Source organism: the organism of the source record quoted next, unplaced genomic scaffold, assembly GCF_019419815.1.
Source record: "Pyrus x bretschneideri cultivar Hongxiangsu unplaced genomic scaffold, Pyrus_bretschneideri_v1 Contig35, whole genome shotgun sequence".
Lineage (NCBI taxonomy): Eukaryota > Viridiplantae > Streptophyta > Magnoliopsida > Rosales > Rosaceae > Pyrus > Pyrus x bretschneideri.
This window is the reverse complement of record NW_025999668.1, coordinates 1797892-1813324: the sequence shown is the minus strand read 5'-3', so window position 1 is coordinate 1813324 and position 15433 is coordinate 1797892. Positions and strand designations below refer to the sequence as shown.

General features: G+C 39.2%; 1 protein-coding gene across 1 annotated transcript; it reads left to right on the top strand.

Annotated features, from left to right (window-relative positions):
- Positions 1-6574: 6574 nt before the first annotated feature.
- Positions 6575-13281, top strand: LOC125480676 (pentatricopeptide repeat-containing protein At1g02060, chloroplastic-like). The gene is given in 6 exon segments (XM_048591703.1): positions 6575-6855; positions 6944-9061; positions 11457-11674; positions 11901-12178; positions 12180-12250; positions 12252-13281. Coding segments are annotated over 6 exon segments (3417 nt in total). The 5' UTR covers positions 6575-6757; the 3' UTR covers positions 12886-13281.
- Positions 13282-15433: the final 2152 nt, after the last annotated feature.

Genomic DNA, 15433 nt, shown 5'->3' with positions numbered 1-15433 from the left:
TGGAAGTGATTCTTTATTCAGCGTAAAGCGAAATCAAATTGAAAATTTTGATATAAAAAGATCTCGACTAGGAATAAAGCATCATTGGCCTCCTCATCTTTAGAGTTAAGCCATTTTCGTTTGCTTAAAAAAAAAAAAAAAAAAAAAAAAAAAAGGATGAATAAATTATTTTCTTAACCATTCGGCCTTTCAGGCCAATGCATAAGCAAATAAGGGGGCAACATTATTAGTCGTTGGTGACCATTATTTGCTCCAATTGTTGACTTTGATTGGTGATAGGCCGAGCTGCCATTTTTCTCGACCTCCAAATTTTTTTGAGAGCTGCGGCAACTCTCTCATTTTCTACATTAAATAGAATGCATGCTTGTGCATGGAAAGGGCAAGTGGCGAATTTTCTCGCTTAGATTTTCCACCTTGACAAAAATTAGGACTGGTGGTTGCAGACTTTTTCAATAAAGCGGTTTTCCCACTTTCTTTTGACCGAAAGGAAAGGAAAGTGGGGGATTAGAGACTATATATACATACACATATATATATATATATATATATAAGAGTGACCATGGGGTTTTGTATTGGAAGTTCAGCTGTCAAATCCAAGAGTTAGGATATTTAATAAGCTTCCGTAGGGTTAGGAAGTGCTAACATGTAAGCCACTTCCTGGTGGCCAGCACCATGCTGCATTCTTTCTTAGGACAGATAGGCAGAGAGATTTGATGGTGATTGGTTTTCGTTGAATTACAAGACAAAATTAAAAAGTTCTGTATATTCGGTGAAAGGCAGTGCATAGGGCAAATATGATGATATTATCGTGACTCATTCAGTGGAATTTGTCGTTGAGGTGTACTTCCTGTTTAATAATCTCAGCCTTGAAGTATATGGCTGATACCTGACTGCATGCCGAGCCACCCAATATATGTTGCTGAGCTTGGCCACACTGTGCGTCGAGTTCAGTGGTTTGTTCGAAGGTGTCCAATGGTTGCAGGACTTGTTCGGTTTCTGCCTGCCATTTCATAAATATGCATGCATGGTTAGGGCTCTAAGTCTCGATTGGGTTATGGTTTTTTTAAGCTATGCGAAGATTCCATGCTTGGCGGAACAACACCTCAAGTCGGTGGGATGGAGACAGTCGAGGCACCATTTCATATACGGGCAGAAGTATCAGTATTTTGAATATTCTTTTCGGTAGAATTATGGAATGTTGCAAAGCTTAATTTCCTTAACCATTCGGCTTATGAGCCGAAGCTCAAGGAAACTAGGAGGCAATGTTTTACACCATCAGCCCGAGTAATTGAGGTCGTTGAGTGAGCATGGTTTCTAACCGTCGGATAAGAAAGTTAAGATAATTTGCTATTGTTAAGAGATAATATTATGGTTTTTAATCATAATAATTATCTTTCAATAAATTATCTCGATTTTCTTATATGAAATAAATGGGATAAAAATCATAGTCTCAACGTAGATACAAGCAGAACAGTCCGATTTAATTTTGGATTTGTTAGCAGTGTACCGTGTGGATTAGAGCAACTCGGCTTAGATTCTTATCATGTGGCATAGCATGGGATTTGCATGGCTTGGATAATGGTGAGATAGGAGACCTAAATAGGCTAGGTTATTTATGGAAATTGTCAGATGAATTGAGTTGATGATGAACTTGGCCTGCATGTCGTGTGAAAGGCTACCAGCTATATAATTATATATATATATATATATATATATAATTAGTGGTTGTTTAAATGAACGTTATTTGTTCAAATCCAAGCATGCAGGTTATCTTGGGATTCGATGTGATAAGACTAAACACAAGGATCAAATTTGATTGCATTTTTGACTAAGTTCAGAGTCTTGGGAGTAGAAAGGCTTATCCAAGGCTCAAGTCGGTGAAAGAGTTTTAATAGCTTGGGAGTCTTTATCAGCTTATCATCTAGTGTGTACTCATCCTTATAAATACAAGACACCATGCAACATTTGAGAACCCCTCCAATTCAACACACAAACTGCCCTGTGCAAACTCTCGCTTAACGCAAAACCTCTCAACAACCTTGAGATTTTTATTTTCTTTTTTTGCTAACACATCTTCAATTTGGATAAACAGCACTGTGAAGGCAACCGACGACATCTTCAGTTTGGATAAACAGCACTGGAGCCGTAGAATCAGTCGATCAAGGAGCATCTTTAGTTTGGATAAACAACACTATTTCTTGGCCGACTGGTTACCTATCCAAGTTTGGTTGAGAAGGATTTTCAAATCCTTATTGGCAGAGGTCATCTCATTAGCTTCTTGGCAAAGTGAGGTGTTACAGGTTACTATATTCGACACATTGAAAGCTGAATTTGATATTGAACTTCACAAAACTAGCAGCCTTGTCTTCAAGCTCTAGAACCCGAAGGCTGAGACGTGTTCCTTCCTCAGCTGCAGTTGCAAGATCAAGAACTTAGCAGCGCACCCAACGGGACATCAACACATTTTACTCCTCGGCCAAGCTCGACTGATGAGTTGGCACGCCCAGCACACAATCGAATGATGTAGTTAGCTTATTAATTACTCGGCTTACGCGCCATGTAGGCTTGGTAGTTTTTAGGATCAACAGATATTAACACAATCTACATTGAGTTGTGGTTGGAACAAAACATAATATGCCGAGGCCACCTAATTGGGAGCTTAATTGGGATTGCATGCCAACATTCTGTTGCGTACTATTTAAATGAAGATTCCATGCAATAAAGATTGTTTTGTTTGGTTAATAAAGTAAGGATGGGATTACATCAAAGGTTTGCACATGGTCCCTTATTAGCATGGGATGATTAGCATGCTGGAAGTGAGATAAAGTTTCAAAGACGTCATGCGATCAAAATTGCTTCTACAATTGATTATCCTAGGCTTGTCCTATGAATACATTATTTATACACAAGGTTTTGAAACATGAAAGCCCCATTCAACTCAACACAAAAATCAAAACGCTCTACGCAAAAACCTTCGCTTTATGTGAAATCCTTCTCACGCTCCTAAGCAAATACTAACTATCCTAACCTTCCTATCAACATACCTTCAGTTTGGATAAGTAAACAACATTGTATTGATAATTGGCAACATCTTCAGTTTGGATAAGTAAACAGAACTAGAGCCATAAAACTAGACGATTCAAGAGAACCTTCAATTTGGACAAGTAAACAACATTGCTTCTGGTTGGTTGGTTATCTATCTAAGGCTCGGCTGGTGAAGAATTCTCATTTCTTTCGTCTAAAGAGGTCACTTCATTAGCTTTCTGGCAAAGTGAGGTGTTAACAGGTTACTTCGTGTTTGGGACATTGAAAGCTAAACCATTTATCAAACTTCTTAGTGAAAAGCAACCTTGTCTTTAGGTTGGCACAACCCTAGGCCAAGAGGTGTTCCTTCCTTGGCCGTAGTCGCTTAATTGCAGAAGTTAGTAGCGCATTGGACATTGCCACCATTTTTGTTCTACTTGCACAATCGAGCTTAGTCTCAAGTTAGCACGCCCGCATTCACAAGAATAACGTAGTTAGATCATAGTTACTCGGCATGCACACCATGTAGGCTTGTAATTTTTAAGGTCAACTAAGAGTTTGAAACAGATTACTTGCTTCAGTTTTTTTTTTTTTTTTTTTTTTTTTTTTGAAAAAGCAATATTTTATACCAATTTACACAAAGGGGAGGAGAAGAATTTAAATGCGGTATACAATGGATTGAAGATGAAGATCCTAACCTTTAGGGCAATCCGTCATTTACATTTTCTTTTTTAAGAGAAACACCAAGAAATGTAAAGGTAAATTATCATTCATCATCCTATTAAAAATCATCAACAAATTTTAATATTATCATTTCAAAGTCTATTTGTGCTTAGGGGTTTTGTGTCAAAGACTGTGATGGCTTGTGTTGCAAAGAGACAATAAAAAAATTTCATGTCCCCCATTTGTGAGTTACCGAGGACTAGGCCCAAAACATCTCGAAGGAAAAGCAAGTCCTCGTATGCTTTGTTGTTTTTTTAGCAGGTCCTGAATGCTTGGTCTGGCGTTGAATGCTTTCAGCACTGATGAAGTATTTCCCTTGGTGATGACAAATTATTTCCCTCAGCACTGACAAAGTGTTTCCCTACGCGCTAATGAAGTGTTTTCCCCCGCTGGCTCCAGCGGCTTAGAGGGGTATTTGTTAAACTAACATTGGAAGTTAAAACAACTAGGCTTGGCATAAGAGCTTGAGGTGTGGGAGTTAAAGACCCATAAGTTTAGCGAATGAGGTGGTGTGATTCGTTTCGGTGTAGTTAGACTGTGATTTTGGAGCATGATTCGTAAGAGATATCGCGTAGTGGTTGAGCTTTTAGTCATGGTGTCGGGTTGAAGCTTTTAAGGTAGAAGATGAGTGGTGAAAGGTGAAAGGTTAAAGCTGGAGTTGGCTTACTAGAAGATTTGCAGTAGACAAGAAAAGGTTTCTACAGCAAGAAGAAGGATTTCCTGCGGTAAGATGAATCTCTTCTTCCCTAAGCATAAGGTTGAATAGACATGTTGGAAGGGGTATGGTTTGTAGAATTGGTATTTTTGCAGTAAATGAAGGAAGACATTGGAGGAAGGAGAATGGAAAACTTAGGGCTAGGCTTGTGGCTAGTGCAGGAAGCTTGCAGCAGGCAAAAGTGATTTCCAGTAGGTTAGGGGAAATGATTGTCCTCATTGCTTGCAGTTGAACATAGTGTGTCTCTCCTGACTGTAATTGAATTAGTCTGTTCCATTCTTTCTTATATGGGTTTCCAATTTATATTAGTGATGGTTATCCCTATTTTCTGTTGAATAAAAGGATGTGCTGGAAACAACTTGTCCCTAGCGGGTAAAACAAAGAACTGAAGTTGCATTATGTCCAGCAAACAAAATAGGGCCCTGAAAGTAACTTATTTCCAGCAAATAAAGCGATGTAAAGGTCAAAGTTGATAAATACACTTTTGGTAGGAAATCATTAGATCTTTCCCTAATGGTGAAAGCCAATAGTTCATTTTGTGCTTACTTTTTCATTAAGCTAAAAAGTGAAACAATCCAGTGCAAAGATTGGTTAACAGGAAGACAAGTTTTGATGCTGGGAAAAAGGGTGACATACTTTGGTGAATGAAATAGCGAAATACTTTGGAAATATAAGTTGTTGTGGAGTTAGGCTAATGACAGTGCACAGCTGAAATAATGCCCAGAGAAATACCACATTGCTTACCCAACATGGGATCATTCTAAGTTAGGCTTGGACTAAGTAGGCCAAAGTCTCAAATATTGAAAAGTTTTCCATGGGCCTTGTGGACCTCTGTAACCTTCCACACCTAAACCCTCGAGTAAGCCCCATTAAGCCACATGTCTAAGGTCCATGTGAGCTTGGTAAATGTTGGGTTTAAAGGAATGTGCTTGGTGTGGCACGTTAATTAAATAAAACATTGCTTAACGTGTTATATAAATTGGATTTGTCATGAAATTGCATGGATCGTATAGAACGTTTAGGCCTTCAATCCTCTTGGGCCTTGCATGATATTTTTTAGCCCCAATAATATGTAACTTATACGATATTATGTGGGACTAATATTATGTGGATGATTGAATTCAGCTAGAATTTAAATTGAGTTTGGGTTGATATGGATGGATAAGGCATCAACCCAACCTAATAAATATTGGGGTTGAGGTGGGACTGGGCTCGGTCTAGGGTTTACTTAATCATACATGTCCAATCAAATTTAAAATTGAATTGAGCCTGTATAGAGTTGTCAAGTTGGATTGGTTGAATTTAAGTTATAAACGCACACAATAACGTGAGGGTAGCGTTATTAACACACCTATTTTTACTTCAGGTTGTACTATCCACACACTCATTTTTACTTCTCACACCCCTTGTTAATTTCTGTCATTTGATCTTCTTCAATTCATCTGATCCAACGGCCGAAAATTAGAAGAGTGTGTGAGAAGTAAAAAGGGGTGTGTGGATATCACACACATTTTACTTCTAGATTTCTAATACACACTCTTTACAATGTTTGGGACCAAATAAATTAAAGATCAATAATAAAAATTTAATAAGAATGTCTAAAAAGTAAAAATGAGAGTGTGAATTTTGAGAAATTTTAACAGGTCACATATGGTGATATGGAAGGAAAATGATCCTCGTCGGATCCTTTTCTTGTGGATCCTAGGAATCTCAAGATCGTGATCGTTCATCGTACATCGTACAGTTAGAAATCATTTCAAATTTTAAAATTTAAAATTAAATATAAATAGTATCTAACGAAAAGTGATCGTACGCTCGCAGTCACAGGATCCAGAAAAGATCCGGCGATCCTTTTCAATCCCACCATTCCCCCTCGGATCAGGATCCTCTCTTGATCTTTGTATGTGGATCCTCATGACCAACAAGTGTGGGCCGTTGGATGAAAATCCAACGGCTATAAACAAAGGGTTCCTTTAAAGTTATAATAATTATAGTCGTTGGATTTTCATCCAACGGCCCACACTTGTTAAATCCAACGGTCCACACTTGTTGGTCATGAGGATTCCTGTTAAAAAATCAGGAGAGGATCCTGATCCTTCCCCCTCACCTCTCTCTCCCTTTATCCTTTCCTCTCTCCCTTCTCCTTTTTATTTCTTCTCTTTCTTGCGCAAGAATAAGAAAAGCCGACGGCCCCAGCGGCTGATAGATCGGGATTGGTAACAGCGGAGAATCCCTGGGTCCCATGTAGTACAAGTAAGAGTGGCAGAGAGAGGAAATTGAAACCAGAAGCTATTCATGGCCGCCAATCCCATTTCTCAGAGACGAGCATTGGCACTCCTTAGACAGCAATTCTCCAGCCCTACCCTCAACTCTCAGCCAGCTTCTCTTCTCAGGTACGTCATCTCAAAACTTCTACTTTATTTTCTTTCCCGATTTTCTCACCAGCCAAACACAAATTTAACATCCTTCTGCAAAACCCAGGTGCCGTTCCTCTCAGAAAACCCAGAACCACAAACACGATGAACAACTGCAGAACAATACCCAACGACCCAAATTGTCAACCCCCAAAACCAAAAGGGCTAAGGATATGGCCAAGCTTATCGACTCCATGCCGTGGTCAACTGAGCTCGAATCTTCTCTCTCTACAATCGCTTCCTCTCTCTCCAAAACGACAGTGCACCAAACTCTCCACCTTATCAAAGCCCCCAGCAAAGCCCTTCAATTTTTCAAGTGGGCGGAGGTAATGGGTTTCTCTCACAATGACCAATCCTACTTCTTGATGCTTGAAATCTTGGGTCACAATCGAAATCTCAATGCTGCTCGAAATTTCTTGTTTTCGATTGAAAAGAAGTCTAATGGGGCGGTTAAGCTCGAGGACCGGTTCTTTAATAGCTTGATAAGGAACTATGGTCGAGCTGGGCTGTTCCAAGAGTCTATAAAGCTTTTTAGTACAATGAAGTCGATTGGTGTTTCGCCTTCTGTTATTTCGTTCAATAGTCTGCTGTCGATTTTGCTTAGAAAGGGGCGGACCAATATGGCCAAGAATGTGTATGATGAAATGGTTAGTATGTATGGAGCTACACCGGATACTTGTACGTTTAATACTTTGATTAGAGGGTTTTGTATGAACTCCATGGTTGATGAAGGTTTTCGCTTTTTCAAAGAAATGTCACGTTTCAAATGTGATCCGGATGTCATTACCTACAATACTCTTGTTGATGGGTTGTGTAGAGCAGGGAAGGTTGGTATTGCCCATAATGTGGTGAAGGGCATGAATAAGAGAAGTGCAGATTTGAATCCAAATGTTGTTACTTATACGACCTTGATTAGAGGTTATTGTATGAAACAAGAGATTGATGAGGCTTTATGTGTTTTGGAGGAGATGACTAGCCAAGGGTTGAAACCAAATGGAATTACCTGCAATACTCTAATTAAGGGGCTTTGTGAAGCGCATAAGCTAGATAAGATAAAAGACATTTTGGAAGGAACAATGAGCGGTGGAGAATTTACTCCTGATACTTGTACGTTTAACACACTGATGCATTCGCATTGCAATGCAGGAAACTTGGATGAAGCATTGAAGGTTTTTGCAAAGATGTCAGAGCTAAAGGTCCCGCCAGATTCAGCTACATACAGTGTTTTGATATGCAGTTTGTGTCAACGAGGGGATTACAGTAGAGCAGAGGAGTTGTTCGATGAGCTATCAAAGAAAGAAATACTGTTAAGTGATGACGGTAGTAAGCCTCTTGTTGCCTCTTATAACCCTATTTTTGAGTATTTGTGTAGTAAGGGGAAAATGAAAAAGGCCGAGGCAGTGTTTAGGCAGCTAATGAGAAGAGGAACGCAAGACCCTGTGTCCTATAAGACTTTGATCATGGGCCATTGTAAGCAAGGTACATTTGAAACCGGGTATGAACTCTTAGTCTGGATGCTTAGAAGGGATTTTGTGCCTGATGTCGAAATTTATGAATCCTTGATTGGTGGTCTCTTGCAGATGGGTAAGGCCCTTCTTGCTCAACAGACGCTAGAGAAGATGCTGAAAAGCTCTCATCTCCCAAAAACGTCTACATTCCATTGTATACTTGCAGAACTTTTAGAAAAGAATTGTGCCCTTGAATCTGCCAATTGTGTTATTTTAATGCTGGAGAGAAAAATTAGACAAAATATTAATCTCTCAACACATCTTGTAAGGCTACTTTTCAGCAGTGGGTTGCGTGACAAAGCATTTGAGATTGTAGGGATGCTCCATGAGAATGGATACTCAATTAAAATGGAAGAAGTGGTTGATTTTCTTTGCCAGAGAAGAAAGCTGTTAGACGCATGCAAAATGTTGCAATTCAGTCTGCAGAAGCATCAAAGTGTCGGTATTGATATTTTCAACCAAGTCATCGAAGGGCTTTGTAATATCAATAAACCTTCAGAAGCATTCGGCTTGTACTATGAACTGGTTGAGAATGCAGGCTATCAGCAATTTCCGTGCTTAGGATCCTTAAAATCTGCACTGGAGATTGCAGGAAAATCAGTTGAAGCTGAGTTTCTATCTAAAAGGATGCCAGGAGAGCAGTCGCTGGACAAATCCCAGAGGTCAAGACCTCAACTGTAAGTCCATTGTACTTAGTCCCATTAGAGTTAGACAGCCTAAAAGAACACCAGAATACTCTGTCATGCATGGAATGTCATTTTCCGAACTCGGGACTTTGTATCTTGACCCTTTAGGCAGATTTAAGCTTGGTGTATGTGCGCGTAATGCCTTCAAAAAACAAATATCCAAGGATCTCAAACGTTTGGTGGTCTCTATGCATCCTCATATCATGCACTAGTGTCCTGTATAAGTTTAGAGTTTAGTACCCATATGCTGTCCATACTTAATGTTTCATGTTCTATGAATTCACCCTATTCTTTTGTTGTGCAGAGGAGCGTGCTGAACAGAATGAATGTTATTGTTCTCAATATATGCAATGGGCTATAACATGGTTGTATAATCTTGTGGAGTTTCCAGAAAAATTCCTTCGCATCAAAAGTTGTGTTATTGGCATGGCACACGAGTTAAACTGCTTATCAAGCCCATCGTTCTGAGTTGCTCGAAGATTCTGGTAATTACTATTCCTTTCCCGGAACTACTTCTTCCACCAATGTCTATACTAAATGTTTATTTCATCTTCCATCTTTTGGAAACTTATAAAATACAGTGATAGATTGCTTAATCATTTAAACTTAATGGATTTCTCTCATTTGAGCTCCCAAGGATGAAGCATCCTAACTAACAAGGTTTGCAACTCACTGATATTAGAGCTTGTTCATTTTCTGAGAAATTTAAATCTCAAGAATTATTGTTTTGTCAGCGTTTAACTTCATCTAAGTTTCCAGTAACTAGAAAATGAATTTCTAGTATCTCAATCCTAAATCCTTTATGCTTCCCTACTGATTCGAATCCTTTCCTCTTGAACTTTCACCTTCCAGAGAACCTATGCACCTAATTTGAAACCCTTCTTTTAAACAATTGCTTTCTTTCTTTCTCGCTGTATCAACATCATCTCTCTTTGTCAGGATTACACTTCGTTGTCAACATTGAACAAAACTCAGTCATTGAAGGAAGCTGTTTTTTTTTTTTTTAAATTGAAATAGTTGATCACATTCCCCTACAAAAACTTTACCGCCCAGGCCGTTGACAGCTGGTGAATAAGCCTCTCTCAACAATAATATGTCTGAGACTATAATTAGGATTATTTAGTTTCTTCATATTGGCTGTTGTCGACATGGTATGTAGAAGCAACAATAACTTGACATGCAGAATCTGACTTTCCTTCGTTTCATTGTGTGTTTAGGTGGAACATTTTTGTTGCTGCTAACTGGTGGGTTTTTAAGATCATCTCGATCACGTCACAAACTTGTAAATACACTTGTTACCACCCTAGTCCTAAAACATATTCTCAGCATTCAGCTAACCATTCTCTCTCAGTTTCATCCTGACCCCCTGTCTCAACCATCGGCTCACATAGACATATACCATCCATCCACACTCCAAATTGCATTGAACGAAACTCATGCCCAGTTAGAACCGCACCTGCTTGAAAATAAAAACCCACGAACAGTTGGCCCCTCAACGGAAAGTGCAGTGCATACAAAATGGACATGGCCAAGAATTGTGGAGTGAAATCACACAGATTGAGAGGGTGAAGCATGTCCTTGCTTTACTAACCAGAAAGCAGGCTGCAAGACCCAATATTCATGGTGTTGCATTACTTTGTAAAATCTCTTTAATCCGCAACCTTATGTTTGTCAGGAGAAACTGTTAATCTTATCTTTGTTACAGGTGGTTAATATATTTCAACTTTGCATTACCTTATTATAAGAAGTTCGTATTCATGTGTGCGGTTGGACGATTGGGCAAGTTCGCCATTTAATCGCACACACAATCCCACCCCCTTGTGTTTGGTGCTAATGAATGAATGTCTGGCTGGATAGATAATTTGATAAGCTGATGATTTTTTTGGGGTTTCAGAATACAGTTAACCGTGTTAGGGACTGAAGAATTTATCCCTTGTTGGGGGGGCACACGAAAATGCTTTTTTCAGATCAATCTATTTTGATTGTCAAGGCTCTCTAACAAGAATGTACCCAATCCTTAACAGCTAGCCGGTGCCTGGATGGCAAAAAACAAAAACAAAAAGGACAAAATGCTCTTTACTAATTGTATTGTTTCACCCCTTTGCCAAACAAAACAAAAGTAAAAGATTGTTCTGTTCCCCCCCCCACAATAAAATAGACATCTCTTTCTTTTCATGCGACTCTCCCTTCGAAACCAACTCTTGCCCAACACCCACCGAAATCTCCCTCCACCAAAATCTCCCTCTTATATGCACATTGCCTTTGAGCTCTCCCCAAACTCACAAAGCTTCCTTTTCTGAGCCTCCTCATCCTCGTAAAAGATGTTGTAAGTCAATAGAAACGGTACTAATGGTTCTTCCGAGCAATACCATGCCCCAACTAGGTAAGCAAAGATGTCGAAAGTCAAGAGAAACGGTACTAATCGTTCTTCCAAGCAGTACCATGCCCCAACTAGGTATGCTCCTACACCGGGGAAGGCAACCGTCCTTGCATTGGGCAAGTCTTTCCCGAGCCAACTCATCCCGCAGGATTGCTTGGCCGAGGGCCACATTCGTGACACGAAATGTGAAGACGTCACTGTCATGGAAAAACTGGAGCGCTTGTGTAAGCAAACTTGCTTATGTTATATATGTTTTAAGTTTCTTTCTTTACTTGCTTGTGTCTAAATTTCATTTTTGACTAAATCATAGAACTATTTGTACCATATTTATCAATTTCATTGATGGCTTCATTTTGCACCTCTGCGAGAGATATGGTTAAATAAATGTGGTATACATAATATGCACAGATTGGAAGCGTTATGTGATTATTTGTTTGTCTGTTTTTTTAGGCAAAACCACTACTGTGAAGACTAGATACACAGTGATGTCCAAGGAAATCCTAGACAAATACCCTGAGCTAGCAACAGAGGGCACAGCCACCATCAAACAGCGCCTCGAAATCGCAAACCCTGCGGTGGTTGAGATGGCTTTGGAAGCCAGCCTTGCTTGCATCAAGGAATGGGGAAGGCCAGTTGAAGATATCACTCACATTGTCTACGTATCCTCAAGTGACATCAGACTCCCTGGCGGCGACCTATACCTCTCAAGCAAGCTCGGCCTAAGAAACCGATATTGGCCGCATCGTGCTCTACTTCCTAGGATGTTACGGTGGTGTCACTGGCCTCCGCATTTCCAAAGACAGCTGAAAACAACCCAGGAAGTCGCGTCTTGCTAACCATTTCCAAGACCACAATCCTTGGTTTCCGGCCCCCCAACAAGGCGCGCCCTTACGACATTGTAGGGGCAGCGCTATTTGGGGACGGAGCTGCAGCTGTGATCATTGGTAGCAACCCAATAGCAAGGCAAGAGTCTCCTTTCATGGAGCTCAACTATGCCATCCAGCAGTTCCTCCCGGAGACACTCAATGTGATCAACGGCAGGCTGTTCGAGGAAGGTATTAACTTCAAGCTTGGGAGGGACCTGCCTCAGAAAATCGGTGAAAACATAGAGGTGTTTTGCAAGAAGCTGGTTGTGGCGGCCAATGCGGAGCTGAGGGACTTCAATGAGCTGTTTTGGGCTGTGCACCTGGGCGGACCGGCAATTCTGAACAAGCTGGAGAGCACGCTAAAGCTGAGCAGTGATAAGCTGGAGTGCAGCAGGAGGGCATTGATGGACTATGGGAATGTGAGCAGCAACACCATTTTTTATGTGATGGAAATAATGAGGGAGGAGTTGAAGTTGAAGAAAAAGGAGGGGAGGGAAGAGGAATGGGGACTTGCCTTGGCATTTGGAACTGGGATCACGTTTGAAGGCATTCTCCTTCGCAGCCTCTAGTGGTGTGAATTGTCTCAAAATGCTAGGAGTGTTGTGCATGTTGAACGGGACACGGATACGGATACAGAAATATGATACGCTGTTAGAATTTGGTTAATGAAATGGGGTTGTTCGAAGTATAATGGAGATTAGTGATGTTTTTTTCTTTAAACTCTGTTTTTATGTTTCTTTTTTCTTTTTTCTTTTTTCTTTTTTGGCTATGGAGAAAAGGAATTTGTGTCCAAATCCGTTGGCTATGGCATGAAGTTTATGAATTCTTCTGCAATTTATAAAAGCAAGAAATGAAAAAGAACACCTCATCCGTAATAATTTTCTGTTTTAATTCTACTTTTGTCTTTTAATTTGACAATTTTATACGTAACATGTTAACATGATTCAATCTATCACGAATATAAGATCTAACGTTAACACGATTAACATTGCACATAAGTATTCTATAGAGAGAAAATATAAATAGTGAAGAAATGATTTCATCATTACTGACTAATAACTTACAGTACATCTCAACATTTATAGTTATACACTAGGAAACATGTTCGCACTTTTAATGAACACAGGGATAGATGAGTGAATGGGGTTGGTAAGATAAGCAACTTGGCTTTTATATACATTCAATTTAGCTAACATGAAAAGACATTGTACAATTAGCAGGACGAAGTTGAATGATCCTGATTACAAAAGATGTGGTCGCAAAACATACTTTGTTTCCATAAGAAACACAAGAAACAGAAGCAACAGAGATGCATTTCTAGTACTGGACAAGCTCTTAGGGAAGAATCTCTTTATTATTTTTTTTTCCATGCAATTCACATATATTTTGACTGTGCAGTTAAGATGACAAAATATATGTCCTGCAAGCCAGTTATCTGTTTTAGCAGTTAACAAAAAATATAAAAAGTTTTGTGTTCTTGTTCGAGCAGCTAAGTTTTTAAGTACAAATGTTCAAAGCAAAAAACATGTAGAATGCCTTGCACCAGTTGATCACAAAGACTCTGGTTGTTCACTTTTTTTAGAGTAGACATCTTCCACACTATAGCAAAAAACATAAATCATAGTTTAATAAATGCTGCCACCATGGATGTTTTTTAGGTGTGTGTGTGTGTGTGTGTGAAAAACAAATTGTAATTTTACATTTGGTTTTTTGGCCTGAGATTTGGTTCTGAGTGTGGCTATTGGCATTTTGTCAGTGGATTCAATTTTGGGGACAACCAAATTGGTGAATTCTCTAGCAATTTTGGCAGAATTGGTTGTCTTAGTTTGTTTGCCGCAAAGCTTTTTGCTGTGAATCAAGGTACAATTTATAAGGTTAAGAAACACGATAAGCTACAAAAGAGTGCGAAAGAGTGATGTGAAAAGATTGGCCATTTTTTCATAAGCAGCAAAACATATTCATTATACCCAAGAGAGGCAAGTATATTTATCAAGATATACACATGAGAACATTAATTGAGATGAAAACTTCACCTGTCAGATTTTTTCGCTTGATCAGGGAACAACACTCTCTTTGAAGTCTAGCTAGACGCAACTAATTGGGGTTGATGATTTAGTCATTGGAAAGGCATCAATGGTTGATAATCTATTTTTCGGTGGTAGTAGCAGGTGTTTGTGGTTTGGTTGAGCAATTATTGGGTTCGAGAGCACTTGGTCTTCAAGCAGTCCATGAACAATAAAGTCTGTCTTTCCAAAGTCATTGTTTTGATTTCCAAAAGAGAGTTGAAACTTTTTTGTTTCGCCGACCAAATTTTTCAGAGTCGGCAACAACATGAAAGAATCCTCATATCCGTCCTCTATCACTAAAATGTGGCAAGAAACACGAAGTAGCTTTTCGGCCTACTTTCCTATTATCAAGAAGTTGTGCTGATTCGTGCTAACTTCCACAATATGATCGATTTTGAACCTATACAAGAGAAGAGGATATTCTTGTCTTAGGCAACCATCACTGACCGCCAATAACAAACTTGTGAGCAATCTAGAAAATACTGTAAAACTACATTTAGTGCCTAGACCATGCATTGAGATACCAGAGCCAAAAAGTACTAAAGTTTTGCCATGCAAAAATTATATATAATTAACCAAAACAAACAAACCCGTATTAGAATTGAAAGAGCCTTTTGGCATGGCAAAACTCTCCCCCGCTGTGATTGTTGTTTGCAAAATTCTTTTTAAAACAAAGATGACGACGCATATGAAATTCACTTTCATCCATAAGTTGAATAGAAACCCTCAAATCAAATACCACACTATGCAGGATTTCTTTCTATTCAAGCTTCTCTTATGACTTTTTAAGGCATGAAATTGTCGGAAGAGTGAGTGAATTTAGGACATTTTTTTTAGACCTTCCAAAGCTTTCTTCAAAATATTTTCATTAATTATAGAGGTTTAGAGAATTTGTAAGCAAACTTTTCTCCTATTAAACAAAGTCATTCCAAATTGCACTTTTTCCATCAAAATTTTCGCAAGTTTTCCCTCAAGTCCTAAACACTTCAGAAAGATATTTGATCCCCAAGCAAGGGAATAAAACATGCATTGACGTCAAAGCCATATATCT